The 13,100-nt window shown below is 39.7% G+C and overlaps 1 protein-coding gene across 1 annotated transcript; it reads left to right on the forward strand.

Moving 5' to 3' along the window:
- Positions 1 to 570: 570 nt before the first annotated feature.
- On the forward strand, positions 571 to 12,737 carry LOC146391044 (protein mono-ADP-ribosyltransferase PARP14-like). Its single transcript, XM_084923939.1, has 14 exons — positions 571 to 808; positions 897 to 1,021; positions 2,529 to 4,043; positions 4,128 to 4,364; positions 4,743 to 4,967; positions 5,111 to 5,165; positions 5,317 to 5,463; positions 7,979 to 8,041; positions 8,126 to 8,302; positions 8,391 to 8,567; positions 8,684 to 9,313; positions 9,644 to 9,780; positions 10,679 to 10,859; positions 11,890 to 12,737. Exons 1-14 carry the CDS (start codon positions 637 to 639, stop codon positions 12,174 to 12,176), a joined length of 4,128 nt encoding a protein of 1,375 aa, XP_084780065.1. The 5' UTR covers positions 571 to 636; the 3' UTR covers positions 12,177 to 12,737.
- Positions 12,738 to 13,100: the final 363 nt, after the last annotated feature.

Here is a 13,100-nt window from a genome sequence, read left to right on the forward strand (position 1 = left end):
ATTAAACCGAAATGTCACATGAAACAAAACATGAATAAAAACACCTTAAATGTAATTATTATTACGTTTCACTGCACCGACACAGTTTTGGGTCTATAATGACACCTAGTGGGTCGGTGTGGTAATATTACAGGATATAAGGAAGGTTTTACACGGAGGGATTCCTGTATGTTCAGGGTGTGCCCCGCCTCTACAGACCTATGGTAGCTGGGATAGGCTCCAGCTCCACTGCGTCCAGATAGGGATAAGCGCAAGAGGACGAATGGATGGATGGATGGATGGGTTTATGTGAAATATATTTGCAGATCAGATGAAGCATAAAATAGAAACCCTAATTTGTTGTCAGCATAATTACTGGTAAAATGTCTTTCCCAAAACCATATTAAGACATAAATATAATTTAGAGTTATACTCTGACAGTTGAAACACCTTTTAAAGTACCTGCAGAGCAGGTGAGACGAGAAAAGCCCCTGAGAATTAAATGCGGACTTTTTCCATTGCTGGGTGTGGGAGTGTAAACACCAGGATGTGATACTTTAAAAGTGAAAGTGAAACAAAAACAGGCCGTGACAGAGCGACACAAACAAGTGTTTGACGGGCTTAAAGTTCTCTTGTTAGTGTAGAATTGCAGATAAAATGGATGAATATCAGTATCCACTGTTTTTTGAAGCCACTGACTTTACAGACAGAGAGAAGGAGAAAGTGAGGAGATACTTTCAGAAAAGGCGAGACTCCGGGGGTGGCGACTGTGGAAATCTTGAAAAACTCGGAGGAAGAGTTTATAAAATCTGTTTCAAGTTAAAAGAAGGTAGGACAGTCAGTTATTTGTAAAATATTTTTTTAGATTTGTGTTTAAATTCAGGCTGTTTCAGTGACTGTCTATGGATGTTTTCCAGATCAAGAGAGAGTTTTGCAGAGGAAGTTTCACACCATAACTCTTCCTAGTGGAGAAGTGCAGCTGACCGTGAGCCGGACAAGTTCACCACAGACCTCTGACCAGCCATCGCCAAGCCAATCACTGGTACAGTTTACTGCACTTTCAAACATGACTTTTGGTTACAGTAAAAACTGAGTGCCAGAATAATGTGGCCAAATCAGTTTAAAAGGAGTGAGTTAACCTCCAGGGAAAGTTGGACAGCTGAGGACAATATTGACAAAAACAGATGATTATAAAATATTTGAAAGACACTGTAAGTACTGCAAAGAATACATTTTAAATAGTAAAACAGTCCTTTTTTAAAAAAAAAAAAAAAATACATGATCATTAAATTTGACGTCAGGGACAAATATAGAGAACTGTGTGTTTGCTCCACTTTTGCCGGGCCCTCTTTGTTATAGTTTTCATTTCATTGTGCCTCAGTGTTTTCAGTGGCTGACAGTTCTCAGGTTTCTTTCACTTCTGAGTCTTGCTGTTAATACAGAGTGTAAATATACAGTGTCGTTTAGCAGTGTTTAAATAAGAAAGCCTTCCCTGAAAAATTCATCATGTGGACGGCACAGTATGTAGATACAAATACAAAAACTTTATACACTATTTTGCATTAAAGCCTTTGTAGATAAGGAAGAAACCAGTGCCATGTATGATACTCCATCTCCATACCATCAAAGATACTGTTTTTAAAAACATAGGTCATAAAAAGCCAGATGGTAACACTCTCACTGGACACTTTATTAAGTACACCTTGAGAGTAACAGGGAAGACTTCAGTGCCGCTTTAAATCTTTGCTGTTAAATTTTTATTATAATGTTGTGATGTTATTTGAGTTACTGTTTCCTTCCTATCAACTCGAAGCAGTCTGGCCATTCTCCTCTGACCTCTGACATCAAGAAGACGTTTTCATGCAGAGAATTGGATATTTTCTCTTTTTCATTCCATTCTCTGTAATCCCTGGAGATGGTTGTGTGGGAAAATCCCAGTAGAAATAAATCAAAGCAGCCCAAATTTATTTTTCATTCTGATGCTCAGTTCGAACTTCAGAAGATCCTCTTGACCATGTCTATATTGTTAGTTGCATGTGATTGGCTGATTATCCTTATGTATTAATACGCTTAAAGAGATTTACCTAATATAGTGGCCAGAGTGAACAAAATATTAAATTCTTTGTGAAATCCATGGAGACTGCACCCTGCTAGCACACAGATAAAAAACCTGAACATTGTGTTTTAAATTATTCACCAATCATTGCATTCTGCTTTCCTTTACATTATACACAAATACCCAGACTGTTTTAGAAACAGGCCTGTAGCATATTTTTGTTCTAACACAGTGTCGCACAGTGTGAATTGGGGCAACGGACTGGACATAGCAGAGATGGCACATATTGGATGGAGTATTAATAGATTTAAAGTAAAAAGAAATAAAAAAAAACAGACATGGTGAAGATTACGTCAATTAGAGGTTCTGAATGAGGGTTGTGATTCATTTTTGACTTACTGCCCAGGCCTATGTGGTACACTCCCACTGTTTACAATAAGTAGCCTATCGTATATCATAAATTGACAGATTTTTTTTTCTTTCCCTCTTTCAGAGCTCTAGAAACCCAAACATAAAGGGTCTTGAGAAGACTTTCAGGATAGATGTTTTCCTGCTGTTTTTCCTGAGAGACAACTGTAAAGCATACAAATTTTTTGAAAAACAACTGTCGTCAATCGGCTGCACAGTGGAGCTAAATTTTGATGAAGAAGAAGTTTTGGTTAGAGGGGAGGTTGACAAGGGTCCAGGAGGAGGTTTTGGTGGTGCTGCAGAGAAATGGGAGTGTCAAGTGGATCAGGTCTTCATTCGGCTCACTGAGAGCTACAACTGCTATCATGTGCTTGAGCCAAAACAGGTGAAAATGGTACTGCAGGACTCGGCCTTTAAGACAGATGATATCAAAGTTTACACAGAGAGTGGCTATGCTGTGGTTGTGGGAGAGGTTGATGCCATGAAGGAGAAGATTGCAATTCTGGAAAAAAGCCTACCCACCAAAAAGGAAGTGCCAATTGTGGAGAAGAACTTCAAGCTCATAGAAGAAGAGTTCAATCGAGAAATGCGTGCTAATTGTCCAGAGGTTACAATCATCAGAGGTAGTGCCATGATCACTTTGGAGGGCCCTGACAAAGAGGTGCAGTCAGGAGCTACAAAACTGGATGAACTGATTAAGAACATAAAAGAGAAGAGAGTTAAGTTCCCTACAGCTCTGCTTATCTTCATGAAGACCAGTGATGCCATCCCAAAATACCAAACTCGCTTCCAGCAGAGCCTCAGAAACCCTGTTTTCTTTGAGGTGGGCTCAGATCTGGTTCTGTCCAGTTTGTCCTCTGATGCTCTGAATGAGGCCGAGGCAGCAGTGATGAGAGACCTTAAAGTGGCCACTGTACAGCTGCAGGGTGCAATAGATCTCAACAGGTTGAAAGAAATTCTGACGAAAGCCAAGAACGAGGCAAACAGTAGAGAGTTCAGAGTGGACATCAGCTACATGCCAGGCGCCAGTGGAACCTCAACAACCAAAGTCCAACTGGTGGGCTACAGTGACAATGTGGCCAAGCTCAATGAAGTTCTTCATGACTTCCAGTTGAATCAAGTTTCAACTCAAGAAACCATCAATCTGCTTGATCCTGAAATGGTCGACTGTTTTAATAAAATCCTAGACTTGATTGGCGTGAAGCAGACCAAGGTGACCTTACAAGCCTCACATTTTCCAAATCCTTGTGTGTTTGTGTCTGGTCCTCGATATCATGTTCAGGAGGCCAAGGAGGCCCTAACATCAACTCTAGACAGTCTGATAGTAGACACTTTGACTCTAGATGGACCAGGGGCTCAGCAGTACTTCCAGGAAGAGGGTAAAGTGACTAAAGAGCTGATAGAGAGCTCCTGTCACGTCATTATCCGAGAGAAGCAAACTGCAGCCACCCGAAACGTGCAAAGACCACGAAACACCAGCAGACTCAGTGATACACCTAGATCTCTCAGCTACAGCAGCAGCATGTACAGCACAGCTGGAAACTCTGCAATCAACAGAACAAACCTGAAGATCAAACTCAGCAGTTTAGAAAATGAACAGGTTTGATTATTTCCATTCAATTCTATTTCCCATAGTCCCCAAATAAAATATCAATATTCATGTTATTCAATATTAATTCTGCAGGCAAATGTTCTGGTGGTCCCCATGCTCAACAAGCAGCTGACTTCTACAAATATTGGCAACAGTTTGTTGGCCAAAGCTGGGAATATATTAAAGTTAACGTTTGATTCAGTCTTAGCCAGTTGTGCCCTCGCCCCTGGTGATGTTCAGATGGTTGATGCACCTCCATCTCTGGGCTGCTCCAAGATTTTCTTCATTGAGTGCTTGCCTTGGGACGGAGTAAGAGGAAAGAGTGTTCAGGTAAAATTAATGACTTTTATTAACACTTCTGGTGATGGATAAGAGCTAATTCATATTTAATTTACCTTCAGAAAACCATTGAAATGCACTTTATAGCTGTACATAGATGAAAGTATTAATTGGAATAATCAGATGATATCTACGTGTATGTGCAAAAGTAGAAGCGAGACAAAAAAAATATATAATAAAATATTTCTTAATTTAATTGAAAAGCGAAAGCATTAATGTACCAACCAGATAACTGCAAGAGAAGTCTTATACAACCAAATTGAACTTTTTGTGCAGCCTCACAGTTTTCCATGTGTCCTCTGTTAGTTGCAGTGTGCAATCCAAGAGTTTGAAAAACATAGTTAAAAATATATAACTTTTGATTTGCAGGCTCTTGGTAACGGTCTGAAGAGGTGTCTGGAGCTTTGTGCACAGCTGAATTTGGGTTCAGTGGCCATTCCAATCATTGGGCCAGGAATTGTTTTACAATACCCGCTGAGAGAAGCCATTCAAGTGTTGACCGACATCATTCACCAGTTTGGATTATCTGCATCCTCTGGCTCTCTTACAAACATCCACATTGTGATTAAACCTGGCTACCCTGATTCTGAGGCGGTCAGTGTCAATCGATATGTCCTGATCTGATATGTAACATGCATATCATACTTTATTTATAAAACACTTTAAAAAACAAGAACAGGGCTGTCCTGACCATGCATCAATTATTTATGTTGTTATTCTTGTGTTTTTATCTACAGTGCTACCACGATGTCTACAAACAGCTCAGCTTAAATATGAACCAGGGAGGCCAAGGTAAACTTGCACTACTCAGACTGTCTTCAGTATGTAAAGTGAGGAGATAAAAAGCATTCAGCCAGTGTCATATTTTACCATCTTCATCAGCATCCTCAGTCATCAGATTAAATTTCAAACAAAATCTAATGTGTGGTCTTTTTCCTCTCAGCAATCTTCAGGTCCCTCACCAGCGACCTAGATGACATCGTCATAACAGTGGGAAGTGGAGTTAAACTACATGTGGTGTTTGGTGACATCACTAATGAGACTACAGATGCTGTGGTGAACACAACAGATTTCCAAAATTTTAACCTTGGTAGGTGAAACCGAGGATGCATATGAAGGCAGGAAGGCGGAGTGAGCAGGAGGCCCATGATGTAACTTTGAAGTTATTTTTAGCCACAGTGGTAGCATAGCTCTCTATGGACGACAAAGGAAAACCGCTCTTCATGAAAATCTGCACAGATATAGGGATGCCCATATGATTGTAATCTTTGAAGTTTTTATCTAGCATTATTAGCAAGCCTCTTAGATTAGCTAAAAACCTCACTATATACTTATGAAGAGCATAACTGACAGTTTGACAATTTGTAATGCATATGGAGCTGCAACACTAGATAATTTGTTGTATTTTGGATCTCATACCTATCATGATTATAGTTTCACATAGTGAAATATAGTGTATATTACGCATAATATGCATATTAGTCTTAGTGGATGGCAATCCAAAACTCTGAGGCACAGGCGATGGAAAGCAATCAGATTATCAAACTGTAACAAAGATAAGTGAGTCAATAACAGTCTGGCAGGGAACAGAGGTGACGTGGTGAACTGGTATACTGCCTGTGGTGTCAACCTGGCATGAGAAATGTTTGATCTCCAGCCAAGCAGGTTTGGCAGGGATTAACCTTTGACTTACCTTTGAGTACCATTTCCCATAAATGCATTTGGATTGATTAGGGGAAATAGGGTTGATGAGTCACTGTATGCAGGCAGTGTTGCCAACTTAGCGACTTTGTCGCTATATTTAGCGAGTTTTCAGAGCCCCTTAGCGACTTTTTTTCTAAAAAGCGACAAGCGACAAATCTGGCGACTTTTTCTGGTGTTATTGGAGACTTATTTATGATGACTTTTTGACGTGAAAGCACGTATCACTCTTACTGTTAACAAACAGCGGTGTGCCGTGGGCACCTCACCCGTACCAAAGCACTCACAGGCGGAGGATAGTCCTCCCCCAGCTGCTATCAGGGCAGGAGATGTTCACACCTATGCGTCCAAACTGCAAATGAATCGCGCATGAGCGAAGCCGCTGCTCTCGCACTGACTGTAACGCAGTCAGATCTTATTTTACTGTTATGCTGTTTTGTGGATCACAAGGTTTAAACACATTTAAAATAAACGCACACACACACACACAGTAACTCCACCAGAGTGCCAATTTCGGGTCACTTTTGCCGGTCCAAGCCTGGATAAAGGAGCAGGGTTGGAATTGTGACATTAAAAAACAATAATTGCTCAAAGAAATTTAGTTTGTAGTTCTAAATAAATTCTAAATGCATTTAGGACATTTTATACTCACTTTATGTCTCTTCCACGATATTATTACTCTTTCCAACAGCGTAGGTTACAATTACATTAGCATGACCAATTATGCAAATTAGGCGATGACGTCATTTAGCGACTTCTAGCGACGTTTAGGACAGCCAATAGCGATTTTCCTTACTGAGGAGTTGGCAACACTGTATGCAGGAAGCAAGACTAAGGAATCAAATGGGTAGAATGTCTGATACGTACGGAGCCCCGCAGGGGACATGGGAGAAAAAAAAATTAAGACAGACTTTTGCGAGATCTCTCAAAATTTTTGCGAGATCTCGCAAAACAAACTCGGGATCTTGCAAAAGTTTTGTGAGATTCTGCAAAACAAACTCGGGATCTCGCAAAACTTTTGCGAGATCTCGCAAAATTTGAATTCCAACAATGGCGGCAGCTACTTAGTTGTAATATTACTCTTTCTGGGTCACAAAATACACTTTTAAGATATTTTGAGGCGTGACTGTAGTTGTGTAAATGTCAGATATCTGCTCGGTTTACAAGACATCACATATTTGCAAAAGTGCGCCGACGTTTTCGGAGATCTGACACCCACCATCTCGAAGCTAACAGGAGGTCGAGACCTGCTACAGCTGGGAGGAACACCGCTCTCCCGGCACATCGTGCCTCGACCTCCCGGTCGGCTTCGAAGAATGCGGCTAAAACATTTTTTGCGAGATCTCGCAAAAGTTTTGCGAGATCCCGAGTTTGTTTTGCTAGATCTCGCAAAACTTTTGCAAGATCTTGCAAAAGTCCGTCTTAATTTTTTTTTCTCCCATGTCCCCTGCGGGGCTCCATAGATACGTATTCAACTGTGACACAAAAGGGAACTTAAGATGAAACTGTGGCATGTAGTCTCTTATTATTGTTGCTATTTCCAAAGTTGATCCAAAGCTGCACTTACTAATTAAGTATATTTATTAAATATATCAGTATTTAACCAGTAGGCTGAATTTGTGACATTTGTGATTTTTATTATATGCTAACAAATAGCATCTATTTGTTAATCAACTGTGCAACTTGCCCAGTTGAAAGGTCAGCATGTTACTTACAAAATGGATGGTAATAATGATGTAGAGGTCAGTAACCACCATCATCATAATCAGTCAGTCCTGGTCCTGATTAGCCGTTTTAGCACGCTAAACTTTGTACAAGATTAGCATGTAGCTTCACAAGCTTTCCTTCACGGACAGATTGTAAGTTCTTTAATATATACTTTTCTTACTTTTCGTCATCTACAGATGGAGTATGCAAAGACATCTTAACTGTAGCTGGACCAGAGGTGGAAGCTAAACTGAAAGCAGGTGAGAAAAAGAGAAGCTGCTACTTACCTTCTCATCTTATTTATCTGACTCTCACTCATGCTTCCTGCATCACTTTCTGTGCAGCAAAAGTGAATCGAGGAGAAATTTATGTGACCCAGTCTGGAAACTTCCCCTGTAAAGCTATTTTTCATGTATGTGGAGAAAAGGATCAAGCTCTCATTGAACAACTTGTGTGTGATATCATTGACTATTGTGAATGGTATAAATACAGTTCAGTGGCAATTCCTGCCATCTGTGCTGGTAAGTTTTTCTTTTGGCATTTCTATTCATTCAGTTTGTTGTGAAACACAAACACACACACACCTAAATGCAAGTGATGTTTTTTCAGGAGCTGGAGGGTTGAATCCTGCGATTGTAGCAGGAGCCATTCTTCAAGGGATCAAGGCTTCTGCATCATCTATGAACACCCTCACCAACATCCGTCTCATCCTGATTAAGATCGATGTCTTCTTGGCTTTTAAAGAGAAAGCGATGCAGATGTATTCCTCAGCTGTCATCAACAGAGGTGACAGAAATATTCACAAACTGACATCTTATGTGCAATTGAATTTTAAAACGAATTTGAAAATAAAAACTGATTACAAATTTATTTTACTGAAAATTTTTACTGATTTGTTCTAGTACTTCCAGTACTTCCAGTACTTCCAGTTCAAGTACAGCAACAACAGCCTCCTCCTTCTGTGAGTGCATACCTCAGCAGTTTCCATATCAGCTCTACAAGTCAGCAGTCTGTCTTCACGTTCCTGGGTCTTTCCAAAAAGGACGTTGACGATGCCATGGAAAAGTTGAAGCATCAATATCACACACAGTGCTCCAGTAACACCTTCTCAAAGGAGGAACTGGAACCCCTCAGCCAGGATGACATGATGGAGCTGAAGGAGCTGGTGGAGGCTGAGGGTTTATTCATGCAAACAGATCAGGCTGGCACTCTAACAGTGAGTGGGTTGAAAGACGGGGTCACCCAGGTGATGCAGAAAATGAATCAGTGTCAGTTAATGGGTCTTGCTAATGAGGTGAGAGTCAGGGAGGAGGAGGATTTGTACCTCCGAGTTGTTTGGTGCATCCTGGCACATAACGGAAACTGGGAAAGACTTCCCAGAACAGCCAATCACCAACTGGAAAACAACGAATTAACAAAAGGAATAAAAGACGCACAGGGACTCGTATGGGAGGTTAATCTACAGACAATGATGGCCACACAGCAACTGAACAGACAGACGATGGAGCTAAAGCGACTTGAGAATCTGAGAGGTGAGAAGAAAGAAACTAAAAAACTACTTGTAGTAAAGAAGGTTGCAAAAGTCATTGTGAAACATGAAAGCAACCATAAACTGTTCACTTTTAAACAAAAAGTATGAAAATCCTAGATCAGCTGATAAGGTTGGATCATGTTGATTTAACAGGAGTGTTATATTATTGTCAGACGGGCTCCATTGCAAGTTTTGGTTGATGATACCATTAAAATCTTTTTTCTTTTTACGTGCTTCATTAAAGATTTGCAGTAAATAGCAAAATAAAACTCAACATAGGCTCTAGGTGTCTTCTGATGTTGTATATGCTATATATGCTTGTCTCTTTCAGACTTTACTTACCCTTTGTACTGGGACAGCATGGCTGCCAGTGAGAGCTTGAAGGTCGTTACACTGGAGCCTTCCTCTGCAGAGTACCGGGCAGTGAAGGAGGCCTTCAAACGAACTGTTGCCAAAACTGTGATGAAGGTGGGTGGCTGTCCTTTGTGTAAGGGAACATTTCAGTTTCTATTTATATTACCTGGTTTATAATATGAATGCTGCTTTGTCTCTACTTTATTCTTCTTTAGTCAATAGAACAGTTTATTTATTTTGATTCACTAAATATAACAGTTGTTTATTCAATTCTTTGGCTTTTTTTTTTGTTTTGTTTTTTGACTATTAGCAAAAAACAAAATCCTGCAATGGCAATGTCATCGAAAACATGATTTTGCTTATGCGTCCACATATTGTTATGGTTGTTTTTGCTATTGTGGCTTAACACTAAATAATCATAATCAGTAACAACATGTTAAAAGGGGGTTTGTCAAGGTCTGGCTGTGTGGCAAGCAGAGGTTGGACCCAAATGCAGGACTCCAGAGACGAAACATGAACTTATACAGCTTTATTGCTGAGAACTACAAACTGAAAGTACAAAACAAAACTCCTGGCGTGGTAACTAAGTAGCGTGGTAACATGAAGTAAACTACACATGGGGGGTACATGGCAGTAGGACATGAAGACTGACAACATGACGAGAAACGGAGACAAACTGTGGAACAGACTTAGTGTTTGAGTTCCTCACTAAGTCTGTTCCACAGCTTCACTCCCACATTCAGTGATATGAAAACTTCTTTTATCAGTAATAAAACACATTTATATAGAAAAGGGAAGAATAAAATAATATTAAAATTTGATTCCAAATCAGTCAATGTCACATTTTACAAATAAATTCATTTCCTCTTTTAAAAGATGACTTTCAATCCACCATTGAAACTATGCCATCACTATGATGACATACTTTGAACTACCCCTCAGATGTAATTAATATCCTGGATTATCTTGTTAGGCAGCTCTTTAATCCTTTGTCCTTCTTCTCTCATGTCAGATTGAGCGTTTGCAGAACGTTCACCTGCGGCGCACCTATGAAGCACAGAAGAAGCACATTTCTGATAAGAACGCACGGGAGGGAGGAGCAGGGGAGAAACTTCTGTACCACGGGACGACCCAGGAAAATTGTGACTCCATAGTGAAAACTGGATTCAACAGGAGCTTTGCTGGACAAAATGGTGATAATCTTTTTATAGAGTCCACATTTACTGAACCAAAACTTTGTGTTAGAAATGGTTCTTTATTTCTTATATTCTTTATATTCCTTAATGGAAAGACTGGTGTTCTTTATGGTTTTAGAGTTTTAAATCTTGTTATAAAGCAGCTCTTCTCTGGATGATTATGCCTCCACCTGCTTTGGTAGATATCTAGAACTCTGTGAAAATAGAATAGTGCTTGACTTCTAAGCATAGAGACTGCATCCCTGGGTCGTCTGAAATCACCAGCCCGTGAGTTAACAGCCAAATGCGTTAAACGATTTTGCACCTTAGAGTCATTCAGTCAACAATGAACGTCTCTGTTCTAGAGAGTCAAATGCTCAAAATTATACAATGCTGGGTCAATAGGACAATAAAAAATGGCTAAAAAAAGACAAGAAAAGTGCTACAATGGCCCAAAGTCAAATGTTGTGGTGGGACCTGAAGAGCAGCAGTCCCCAACCTTTTTTGCACCATGGATCAGTTTATGTCCAACAGAATTTTCACGGACCGGCCTTTAAGGTGTTGCAGATAAATACAACAAAATAAAACCAGTACCGGTACAAAAAAAAAACAAAACAGATTTATTCATAACACACGGGACAAGACCCAGGGACACCGAGTTAACAATAAAAACGATGAAAAAATAACGCTGAAAAACAATAAAAACCGATATGGTTTGTTTGTTTGTTTGTTTGTTTGTTGGTAAGCATTTGTGGCTTTGGCAACAATTAAAAATGCAGGTGATTGTGAAGGCTTTTGGGATTTTTTTTCAGGCCTAGTAGAGTAACGCCACTTGATTTCTTAAAGACATGTTTTTATGTTCCTGTATGGACTAATAAAACATGCTGCAATCCACTACATGGTTAAAATCTTGAACACCTGGTGAGAGATATGAAAGAAACAGTACTTGTAACAAAGGCAGGGTTAGTGAACTAGTAACTAGTTCTGTGTCACTACGGTGTAAATACAATCATCTATTGTTAATTTCCTTTTCTCTTTTCACCCTCAGCAACTGTATACGGTCATGGGACCTACTTTGCTGTAAATGCCAACTACTCGGCTCAACCCACCTACTCCAAGCCAGCTGCTGATGGTTCTCAGTTAATGTTTGTCGCCCGAGTCCTCACAGGTGTCTTCACTCAGGGCCAAGCTACCATGAAGGTGCCTCCACCTCGAAACACCCAGCAGCCTCATGACCGCTATGACAGTGTGGTAGACAGAATGTATAACCCCAGCATGTATGTTGTATTTCATGACAACCAAGCGTACCCTGATTACCTCATCACATTCAAGTGAGAGTAAAGGAAAAGTTTTTTCCACTGTTTATAAATGAAACTGTCTGAAAAATCAATTATGAATAATATAAAAGTTACAAATTGAATTGTCACTGTCACCGACCTAGCTGAACAGCAGCTGCTTCAAATGAAATTAAAAGTTACATATATGTACAGAAACACTGGAAACATATTACACAATTATGCAGGTTTTAATCTTTTATTTGGTTGATCTTCTTACATCTTCACCTTGCCAAGTGTAAAGTGCTTTGAATACATCTAATTAATCTGAGAACATGTCACAATACCCTAATAAAGATTTACTGACTGACAATGGTCCATTCTTGAGAAATTAGAGGTGGGTAATCAACAGCAGACTTCCTGTTTAAACCCCCAAGCTGAGGATTTTGGCAGTTATCTTAGTTTATATTTTATTTATTTATTTATTTATTTTAATAAAACCAGACCATACAAAGACAGTGTTGGACCTGACTGAGAATCTCAGGGACACGAGCTCTAATTTACACCTTCGTTATTGTCTATCTTACTCTAAATGGGAAATGAACACGTTGAACTAGGCCAGGGGTCAGCAACCTTTAAGACCCAAAGAGCCATTTGGACCCGGTTTCCACGCAAACGAAAACACTGGGAGCCGCAAATACTTTTTGACATCTAAAATGAAGATAACACTGTATATATTGTTTTTTACCTTTATGCTTTCTGTGAACAACTAAGGTGTCTTGCTTACGAAATCCTTGAAGTGCTACAGAGAAAATTACATTTTATTTATGTAATTAACACATTTTGAACTCCTAAAGAAATATAACAAAAGGAAAGACACCCAGCTGAACTAAAATGATCCATGTAGCAAACAAAAACTGTTGTGAGCCACCACCCTTATATCGCCTTTGGGCTTTTGGAGCCTTGACCTGACTTTTAAAAAATA

Source organism: Perissodus microlepis, chromosome 3 (genome assembly GCF_051167445.1).
Source record: "Perissodus microlepis isolate ML-2025 ecotype Zambia chromosome 3, ASM5116744v1, whole genome shotgun sequence".
NCBI lineage: Eukaryota > Metazoa > Chordata > Actinopteri > Cichliformes > Cichlidae > Perissodus > Perissodus microlepis.

Excerpts from the sequence above, each read along its gene's own strand:
- LOC146391044 (XM_084923939.1), top strand. The coding sequence starts at position 637 with ATGGATGAATATCAGTATCCACTGTTTTTTGAAGCCACTGACTTTACA. Across the intron at positions 809-896 it reads CTGTTTCAAGTTAAAAGAAG|ATCAAGAGAGAGTTTTGCAG; the intron begins GTAGGACAGTCA and ends GATGTTTTCCAG. Across the intron at positions 4,044-4,127 it reads GCAGTTTAGAAAATGAACAG|GCAAATGTTCTGGTGGTCCC; the intron begins GTTTGATTATTT and ends TTAATTCTGCAG.